General features: G+C 52.0%; 2 protein-coding genes across 2 annotated transcripts; both read right to left on the bottom strand.

Annotated features, from left to right (window-relative positions):
- Positions 1–707: 707 nt before the first annotated feature.
- On the bottom strand, positions 708–2,823 carry LOC148777137 (phospholipid phosphatase 2-like). Its single transcript, XM_088839313.1, has 4 exons — positions 2,767–2,823; positions 2,514–2,516; positions 1,019–1,225; positions 708–833 (listed from the first exon to the last, which is right to left on the bottom strand). Exons 1-4 carry the CDS (start codon positions 2,821–2,823, stop codon positions 708–710), a joined length of 393 nt encoding a protein of 130 aa, XP_088695439.1.
- Positions 2,639–8,676, bottom strand: LOC129558857 (phospholipid phosphatase 3-like). Its single transcript, XM_088838929.1, has 4 exons — positions 8,260–8,676; positions 6,455–6,617; positions 4,222–4,379; positions 2,639–3,207 (listed from the first exon to the last, which is right to left on the bottom strand). The coding sequence occupies exons 1-4, from the start codon at positions 8,413–8,415 to the stop codon at positions 2,854–2,856; spliced, it is 831 nt and encodes a 276-aa protein (XP_088695055.1). The 5' UTR covers positions 8,416–8,676; the 3' UTR covers positions 2,639–2,853.
- Between the last annotated feature and the right edge of the window lie 1,773 nt (positions 8,677–10,449).

The raw sequence follows: 10,449 nt of genomic DNA on the forward strand, positions 1-10,449 counted from the left end.
GATCATACAAATAGGGGTGACCCCCACCCCTACCCCAGGATCTGTGAATTACTTCCTCTCTCTGTTATTTAAATGTGTGTAGCATTCTGGGACTTCAGTAGGTCAGATAATTATGGAGCGCAGTCTCTTGAGGGAGCTTCACAGAATCCCCTAACCCAGAAATTCTCAGCTGGGGGTGACTCCCCCTCCATTGCAACCTGGGGTTGCAATTGGCACCCAGTGGGTGGAGTCTGTGGAGGCTGCTCACTGGCCTACAGTGCACTGAAATGGACCCTGCAGCAAAGAATAATCTGGCCCTGAAAACTAACAGCAATAACCAAAGTCAAGAAACCTGACACTTTCGAGATTATCAGACATTGTTATAATTGATCCCTGGGACATGGTTCCCGGATTGATATATGAAGTCTATCAATCCATGTTAATATCTCTCAAGAATTGATAAACCCGGTGTTGGCATTTCATTCTTTAATATAGCAAGAAAACATAAGAACATAAAGTGGAAGTGGCCCTGTTGGGAGGGGCTAATTTGGGGTTCAGCCCCAGGAAAATGGGACTTCCTGTGTCACCCCTCCAGGACAGGGCTGATCTGGGGTCAGGACTGAGCTCCAAACAGCTGGGGCTTCCCGGACTAGCCCACCTGGGAAGGGACAGCCCCCCTGGGGAGCACAGGCCGTGGAAGCAGAGGGTGCCCTCTGTCTTTCTCTGCATCAGGGCATGCCTCGGGTTCCCTGAGGGTCCTTGGGGGAGGAATACAGAGAGGGGAAGTGGGAAGGAAAGAGGCACACAGAGCAGAGGTGGTTCTGGGACTTGGCATTGCCTGAGATGTAGAAAACCTGCAGGGATGAAGCCAAGAGAGGTTGTGGTGGGCTGACATCAACTTCATCCCATGGCCATTCTTCTGCTCCAGTCTGGCCTCTCCTGCACTCCCTTCCTGGGAGAAGAGGAGTGCCAGGCATACCCAAGGGCTCCCAGACAAGCAGACCCTCCCTGTACCCAGGTGTCCCATGGCATCACTTACTACCCAGAAAGCCATCAAAGCTCCCTGCAAGAAGCCGAAAAAAGCATCGTGGGGGTGGTGCCAGTGGTCCAAGACCGGGATGTAGCCAGTCAGCAGAGCCAGGGACAAGAAAAGTAGCTGGATGGTGGGCCGTAAGAGCCAGACTTTCTTTCCCCAGGAGCCAGCCTGTATGTAGAGCTGGAAGGCGGGTGGCAGTGCCTTGAAACCCTGGGAGAGGGTAATCAGAGGGACTCCACCCCGGGGCTGCATTTTTGTGCCCACCTGTGTTTTCTATCTGAACCTGCCAGTTTTACATGGAAATGTATTTCAGCTTCTAAAGAGGGTAGGGGCTGTGTCCATAAGAGAATTGTGTGCTCTTAACTACATGCTAGCGTTGGGAGAATTGTTAGGTGGTGAATGATTTCCTAAGAGTCAGGAGAGACCCTCTGGGTAGACTCATACTGTGAGTGGGCACTGCCACTTCCTGCCAGGGTCAGGTCTCCAAACAAAGCAGGTCGGCCTCATCGATGAACCCTCAAGGAGCAGAGTTTGGGCTTTTGATTTTCAAATGGAAAACAGAAAAAAAAAAATTCCATCAGGTGAAATTTACTTCCTTGAGATGAGCAAGAAGAACAGTGGTGCTTGTGTGTTTCAGGGAGATATCAACTGTGGGCACTTGAGGGACACTTCAGAGGTTGGGGAATTCCCCGAGGTCCAGAATATTCTGTTCGCAAAATTGTCCATTCCGTCCAAAAATCAGACCAAGGCCGGCCTTTGAGTTGTCTGTGGTCTGTCTGTGCACACTGGCATGCACCCCGTCCCCCAACCACCGCCCCATCCCGGGGACTAAGGGAGTCTGTTTTGCTTGTTATTAATGATTAATAGTGACCTTTAGGCCAGATCCTGTTCTAAGTCCTTTGAGGGTATCAGCTCATCTGTGTGTTAACTCGTGAAACCACAACCCTAGGAGGCAAGTGCTCTTTCCATACAGATGAGGAAGCCGAGGTTCAAGGTCGCACCCAGTGTCACACAAAGTTGAGGCTGGGAATAGAGCACGTACATTCCACCTCCAAAACCCTGCGCTTTTACCACTACCAGAAGCTGTAATTACTTTGTCTTAAAATACAAAGGGGCAGGGATGGCTTGGGGGAGCTCGCAGTTGAATACGCTGTCTTTCAGGGAGAAAACATTGCTGGTGTGAAGGCAGCTGTGTGACCATCACGTGCCCCGGTGGCTGGAGCCTCTGTGTCGTTGTGTCTGCCCACCACCGAGCTTGGGTGCTTTGGGCTGGCTCTAATCTGCTTCTGCCACCCAAGTCTATGCCCCTGGGTTGTTGGCTCCTTCCCAGAGGCAACTCCCTCCACCCCCCGTACCCCCACCCCCCGCTTCCCTTCCTGCCATTTTATTACCTAAATCTTAGATCTTCACCTCAGCTGGGTCTTGGGTGATTTCCCTTCCTGCTGTCCTTGGTGGAGCCCAGTCCTGGGCACAGACCCAGCCTGGCATGAGCCCTCACCAGCTGCAGGGGCAGGGGCCGGGGGGACAGAGGGTTCTGCAAGTTGCTATTCTGGGACCAGGATGCTGAATGAACCTTAAGAGGAGATGGGCCCACCCCACTCTTGCCCTCCTGACTCTGGGGGAACACACAAGCTCTGTGGGAGCTGTGCCTGGCACTGTGGGCACCGACCATGGGACGGTGGGGGCGGGGGGAACAATGGAGCATTTTCTGGCCTTGCTGGGTGTGCAGCTCACCTCCCACCAACACTCACCACCAGATATACCATGCAGTACATCCCCAAGGAGGCGTTCTCAGAGTAGAAGGACATCCTGGGGGATGGGCAGGGGGAGCACGGATATCAGCTGGGGATGGAGTGGGGTGGGATGGGGCTGGGACACCTCCTGGGTTCCCCTCCCTTCCCACCCACTCGCCTGGCATTGAGGACATCTTCAGGATGCCCTGTGCAGCTGTAGTTGGTGATGTAGCCATTCTCACAGTCAAAAGAGGTTGGATCGGGCAGGCATGTGGCCAGGAAGTGGGGCCGCAGTTGACCTGTGGTCATCTTGGCGATACTGGTCAGGGAGAAGCTGGCCAGGCCACCAAAGATGAAGGTGCCCAGCTGCTTGTAGATCATGGCCATGTAAGCACTGCTCATGAAGGCTGGCGAGCTCAGCTGCAGGCCCCTGGCCCGAATCAGCTCTCCCAGGCTGATCTGTGGGGCCAAAGTGGATGGGTGAGGGCGTCACTGCTGAGGGCAGGGGGTGCAAGGAGGGAGGGAAATCCTCCACGCTTTATCGCACATGGAAGGGAGGCTGTTGTTTCCCACTAAACAAGCTGAAAGTGTAGGTCTTCTCATTCCATCACACACACACAAATGGGTGACTTCTCCCACCCCTTGTGTCTGAAATGGGCAAGACTCCTAAGCCAAGGAATATGCCTTCCCATTATCACCAGGGAAAGGTGATATCTGAAAGGGGTAGGATTTCGATATACCAGGAAAAGAGGCAGGGCATGGCTCTAGCTTATGTCAGACATAGGTAGGATTTCCTGTCCTATATGTGAAAGGAGTGGGACTTCCTGTTACACCAGGAGAAGAGGTGGGACATCTCCCTAGTTTATGTCAGACATAGGCAGGATTTCCTGTCCCATATCTAAAAAGGGCAGGACTTCCTGTCATACCAGGAAAAGAGGTGGGACATCTCCCTAATTTATGTCATACATAGGCAGGATTCCCTGTCTCATATCTGAAAAGGGCAGGACTTCCTGTTACACCAGGAAAAGAGGACAGGCTTCCACCCAAATGGGCTGGAAAATTGTGGAACATCCCCTGTCACCAGGAGGAAAAAGCAGGATGCTCCATGTTTGAAAGGAGGAGGTTTCCCACCTTCCCAGGGGGCAGGGCTGCTTCCTGCCTTCTGCATAAAGGGTGGGGGCTTCCCAGTCTACTGGGGGGAGGAGGGGCTGAACTTCCTGTTCCATGCCTAAGGCAGAGAGGGGGTTCTTTCCTCTATACTAAGTCAAAAGTGGGGGCTTACTTTGTCCTCAAGGAAAGGGGTTTTATGCCATTGAGCAGTGAAATGCCCCATTTCAGTAGGAAAAAGAGGTGGTATTTACTCCTGCTTTAGATCTATAATCCGTGGGGGTTCCCATTTTGCCAGAAAAAGGGGTGAATTTGCTCATAGTGTGTCACCACAGCCTGAGGTGAAAGTGGCTGCCAGCCTCTTACCGTGAAGATGGAGATGAAGAAGTCCATCTTCACGAGTGCCGAGTCTTCGATGATATAATGGGCCATCCGGGGGTATTGGATGGTGGTGTCATTGCAAAAGAAGCCCAGGATGTGGGGTTCCAGCAAACCGGTCTCACTCAGCACAATGGGGAGGCTGACTGCAGGGGGTGGAGATGACCCCACTCATGGATGGGTCACCTGAGGTTGACTCTCCTTAGGCCTTCTGGCCAGTCTGTCCTCCCAGCACCTCCAGAGCCTGGACATGGGGACATGGGCGGGGAGGACAGTCTGGCCAGGAGGCCAGAGGAGGCCAGAGCCCCAGGGACCCATTCACAGGTGGGGTTTTGGGGACAAGATGGGTAAGGGGTAAGGATAATGATGGGAGGGGGAAGGGGGGAAGGGCTCACTCTTTCCGTGTGTGTGTGTTTAGGTATGCATGCACATGTGTATGACTGTGGCTCTGCATGTCTTTGTGTGTGACTGTGTATGTGTGCTGATGGATAGCTATTTCTCTGTCATGTGTATGTGGTGTGAATAGGTGTCTGTGGTGCTCCTGAGTACATGTCTGTGTGTGTGTGAGAGAGAAAAAAGAAGATTATACATTGTATCCATGGGTGTGTGGGTTGCACTGGTGTGTGTGGTTGTGTCTGGTATCTGTGTACGTTTCATGCCTGTGTGGATGGTTCTGTGGCTGATCAAGCTGGGAGAAAATGGTAGCAAAGTTGTGTGTGAGCAGCATCTGGGGCCCCTCACCTGCCACAACTATCCTGACGTCAGGCAGAGGAGTGGGCCTGTCTCCAGCCGGTGTAGGCCTGCTCATTCTAAAAGCCTATACCAGGCCTCCCTCCCCATGTTGACTCTGTCATCCACTGAAGCCTAGTGGAGTCAGGCAGCTGGAACCCAACCTCTCACCATCCCCAGCTCCCTCTCTGGGCTGGAAGGGCCAAGCTAGTGTCCCAGCCTGGCCTCTGCATCCCAGCAAAGGAGCTTTGGTTACTAGTTCTGCCCACTGGGGAGTTGAGGGTATTGGTTTATGCCAGCCACACATCTGAACCCCAAGCAAGCTCAGGCCACATGGGTACCCACACACCCAGAATCTGACACACACAGTTATACAACCACACATTCTGACCCAGACACCCAGATTCAGATGTACACACACAGACATATAACAATATACCCACAATACACATAGGCCCATATAGACCTAGACACAAAGCTGGCTACACAAATACCATTGGATGAACCACCACCCCAGATGCATAGTTACGGGCTCTCATAGATCAAGTGCATGCATAGGAGTCACCCACAGTGAACACCCTCCCACCAAGCCAATACAGCATGCAACATTGTAATACAATATGCAACTCAGGGACCCAAAGGGACACATGCATAAACACATACATGTGCATACACACACAGAATTATACATTCACATGGATATAAGTGCAACACAGACCAGCCCCAGACACAGATAGACCCAGGGGCTATAACACAGCATGCTGCTGCTGCTGCTGCTGCTAAGTCACTTCAGTCGTGTCTGACTCTGTGCGACCCCATAGACGGAAGCCCACCAGGCTCCCCCATCCCTGGGATTCTCCAGGCAAGAACACTGGAGTGGGTTGCCATTTCCTTCTCCAATGTGTGAAAGTGAAAACTGAAAGTGAAGTCGCTCAGTCATGTCTGACCCTTAGCGACCCCACGGACTGCAGCCTACCAGGCTCCTCCATCCATGGGATTTTCCAGGCAAGAGTACTGGAGTGGCTTGCCATTGCCTTCTCCGATAACACAGCATACACATAGTCAAAATATACACATAGATATATATAGTACAAACATAACCTCCCACCACAGACATATAGACAGACTCAGATACACAACTCAAGGAGACTTAGAGCACATAAAGTTGTATGCAAGACTGAAAAAAAAAAGATGAGCAGCTGGATGCTGACCCCAGCATCCAGATCCAGGATGACAGGTAAGCACACAAAAGCCATTGTGGAGAGTCCCTTTCTGCTCCCTTCACGCAGAGTCTCATTGACCCAGACATCCTAGAAAAATGCTGATGACATGAATGTGAAGACACACAGCTCAAGTACACACATTAGGGCAGGCAGCCAGCTCCAGGCCTAGCAAACCTCAGATAAAGACACACAGGAAGACAGACTCCCTCCAAGACTTCCTGGGTGTCCACATGGGGTAGGGGCTCAAGGGTGGTAGGGAGGGGGCTCACCCAGCATCAGACAGAATAAGTCCAAAGCCACCAACAGCTTGGCAGTCCAGGAGTGTGGCAGCGGATGGAACAGGGGTGTCCTGCACGGGTCTCCAGGCCACAGGCACTGGTATCGGACCACCAATTCAGGCAAGGCCAAGATGGTATGTGGTAAGTTGATTGACTGTGGGGGACGAAGGTGTTGGCATGCCCACCTGGACTGGGATTAGAACTCAAGAGGCGATCTGGTCACAGCGGGGGAGAGGCTGGTTTGAATGGTGAAGATCAAAGTGGGCAGGGAGGGGTCCCATTGCAGGCCAGTAATTAGATGGCCAGGGAGGCAGGGCAACCCCGAGAATGGCCAAGGGGGTGGGACCTTCCTGAGGATGGCCTAAGGGTCGGAGGAAACTGAGGCCTCCCTGACTCCATTAGTTGGGAGCCCCATCCCATTCAGGGACTTGACTGATTTGGGAGTAAGGTCTTAAAAGTTTGAGTGGGGTCTGGAAGAAGGTGGAGAGGAACAAAGTGGGTGGGGCCTAAGTGCTCAGACAAAATGCTCAGAGACCAGAGGACTCCAGGAAAGTCAGACTAAGAGTGGGGATGGTTCAAAGACCTGGACTAGGAATGGGGCAGAGAGTTCTGGAAAAGTGTTCAGTTCAGTTCAGTTCAGTCGCTCAGTCGTGTCCGACTCTCCGCAACCCCATAAACTACAGCACGCCAGGCCTCCCTGTCCATCACCAATTCCTGGAGTTCACTCAAACTCATGTCCACAGAGTCGGTGATGCCATTCAGCCATCTCATTCTCGGTCGTCTCCTTCTCCTCCCGCCCCCAACCTTTCCCAGCATCAGAGTCTTTTCCAGTGAGTAAACTCGTCGCATGAGGTGGCCAAAGTATTGCAGTTTCAGCTTTAGCATCAGTCCTTCCAATGAACACCCAGGATCGAACTCCCTTAGAATGGACTGGTTGGATCTCCTTGCGGTACAAGGGACTCTCAAGAGTCTTCTCCAGCACCACAGTTCAAAAGCATCAATTCTTCGGCAATCAGCTTTCTTCACAGTCCAACTCTCACATCCATACATGACCACGGGAAAAACCATAGCTTTGACTAGACGGACCTTTGTTGGCAAAGTAATGTCTCTGCTTTTTAATATATTATCAAGGTTGGTCATAACTTTCCTTCCAAGGAGTAAGCGTCTTTTAATTTCATGGCTGCAATCAGCATCTGCAGTGATTTTGGAGCCCAAAAAAATAAAGTCTGACACTGTCTCCACTGTTTTTCCATCTATTTCCCATGAAGTGATGGGACCAGATGCCATGATCTTTGTTTTCTGAATGTTGAGCTTCAAGCCAACCTTTTCACTCTCCTCTTTCACTTTCATCAAGTGTAACCCAGGACAAAATACTCAAGAGACTGGAGTCTCCAGAAAAGTCAGACTAGGGAGACAATAAAAGGGCGGAGCCTGGGGAGAGGGCAGTGCTGGCCCGAGAACAGTAGAAAAGTGAGTGGGCCAGGAGAGTGGACAAGGTCTTGGAAGTTGGTCTGAGAAGTAGGCGGAGCTTACGGGAAAGTGGGCGGGACTGTAGGGTGGGCAGGGCTTGGGACGCAGGTGGCTAGGAAGTGGGCGGGGCCTAGGGAGAATGACAGTGAAGTGGGAGGGGCTGATTAATGGGCGGGGCTTGGGATACCGAGGGCGGGAGAGTGGGCGGGGCCTGGGAGAAAGATAGGGAAGTGGAAAAGGCTTACGGAGTATGACGGGGAAGTGGTGGGGCTTGGGAGTGGTCAGGGCTTGGGAGACTGGGGCAGCTCTGTGAGGGGCAAGCCTACCTTTCTCAGGGTCCCGCGGGTCAAAGTAATATCGGAGTTGACGAGAGTCCTCCTGGGAGAGACGTCTCCGGACTGGAGATTGCAGACCTTGGGCGATTCCCTGGTGGTCATTCGGCTGAGAGCCTGGTTGGGCAGGCGGGACCCTTCCATCTCCATCAACGGCTGCCCTGTCCCTCTCCGCCAGGCCGGGAGTGCTCGCCGCTCCTCATTGGTCCGGCGCGGACCAATGGGAATTCGCCTCCGGGCTTACCCTGTCTTTACTGTCCCCGGACCACGTCCCCGCGGGGACCCGGGGCTGCACCGAGTGGGGATGGGTGAGAGTCTTCAGTCCCACTCCTGCTTTCTACGCCCTGTTCCCGCGTCCAAGACCCTGTCTGGTCCGTTTCCAGCCGGGCTCCGGTATTTCGCTTTCCCTGTTGCCACGCTCCTTTCTCCGAGTTTTTCAGTAGACGCCGAAGCATCTTTTCATTCTTTCAGCCTAGACACCCTCCTCCCACCCGCCCATTCCGTGAAGCCCTGGACCGAGGCGCCGGGTCCACCAGGGGTCGCCCGCGGCCCATACTGCCAAGGAAAGGGACCCAGAGTTTCCTTAAGGGAGGGAGGGATACGCCCCCAGATGGAGAGCCTGGGGGGTTGATCTTTGGTGGCTCAAAGACCCCGGATCTTCCCTGGGGGCGGGGCCTCGATTTCTTTGGTTGTGCTTCCTTATATTTGTGTCTTTTCCAGTCTTTCCAGGTCAGCCTGTGTCAGTCAGTGTGTGACTTAAGTGCTTTTGGTGGTCTTTGGGCATCTGATGCTGTGTCTTTGAATGCATATCCCAGAGCCTTCAAGACTCTTTCAGGCTATATGTTAGTGGGTATGTGTGACTCTGGGCATGGATCTGTCCTTTTGTGCTCTTGTGGTTAGCTTGGGCAGCTGTGTGTCTAGGTTTGCATCTCTGGGCATGTCTTAGTGTGTGACTTAGTGTGTGTATGCCTATATGGTGTATCGCTACCCCTGTTTCGGTATGCATGTGATTGTGGGTCTGCTATTTTGTGTACTTATATTCTTGGGTGTATATGCTCTGAATATGTATCTGTTGTGTCTCTGTGTGTGTCTGTGGCTAACTTTGGTGGCTACTCTTGTGTATCTGTGATTATGTGTCTCAGTGTGTATATGTGTATGTGTGGTGTGTTTGTGTGTCTGTCTTTGTTTGTGTAATTGTGTACTGCCTGAATCGGGATGTCCTTTGTTCACCAGTGTCTGTCTGGTGGCTGCCTTTCTGGGCCAGTTGGAGAGTCCCTTCCAGGTGTTAGCCGTGCTGGGGCCTCCTTCCTCGGACAGGCTGGCTTGCTTCCCAGCAGAATGAGCTGGCTTCTCAGGGACTGGGCCCTCTGAGGGGTACCCCGGGCTTGCCCTGGTATGCTTGGGTCTTCCCCATCCCTGTGTTCGTCCACTGCCATTAGCAGGGAAGCACCATTTCCTACCTTTGATGTCACTGGTGTGAAAAATTTCCCTTCCTCCAAATAGCTCAGGTCACTGGTTTCTTTCTCTCTTTTTTATTTTTTCTCTTAAAATGTGTGTGTGTGTGGCCACTAGTTTCTTTCTCTGTGTGCTCATACCTGACCATGATTCAGTACGTAACACTTACACACAAACCAAGACAAAGCAAATGTGGAAAATGTAAGTGGGCAGAAGCTTATACAGTGGAAGGTTCATGTTCTCTTTTTCAGATAATTCTCCTGAATACCTCTAGCTTCCTTCCTTTTTTTTTTTTAATTTACTTATTTATTGGGCCGCCCTGGGTCTTAGTTGTGGCATGTGGGATCTAGTTCCCTGACTAGGGATCGATTCCAGGCCCCCTGCATTAGGAGTGTGGAGTCTTACCGGGGAAGTCCCCCACTAAGCTTCTTATAAACCTTCCAGATATATGCTATGCAAATATGTCTTTGCTCTGAAACCAAATCCGCATTCTTTGTTTTCTTAGCCCTTAGAGATCTCTATCGAGCCCCAAATAGATGACTCAACCTCCCCCATGGCTTGATTACTGAACTGATTCTATGAGTGATAATCTGACCATTTCTCTTTCGATGACACTTTTGACTATTTCCATTCTGAATTCTTCCTGCCTCTCTTTTGGCCCAGACATCTGCACTCGTTTCTGGACTCTGCTGCTTCATCTACAGGATCAAATCCCCGCCTACAAGTCAC

Source organism: Moschus berezovskii, chromosome 8 (assembly GCF_049115385.1).
Source record: "Moschus berezovskii isolate FMDL1 chromosome 8, NW_MosBer_1.0, whole genome shotgun sequence".
In the NCBI taxonomy this organism is placed as follows: Eukaryota; Metazoa; Chordata; class Mammalia; order Artiodactyla; family Moschidae; genus Moschus; species Moschus berezovskii.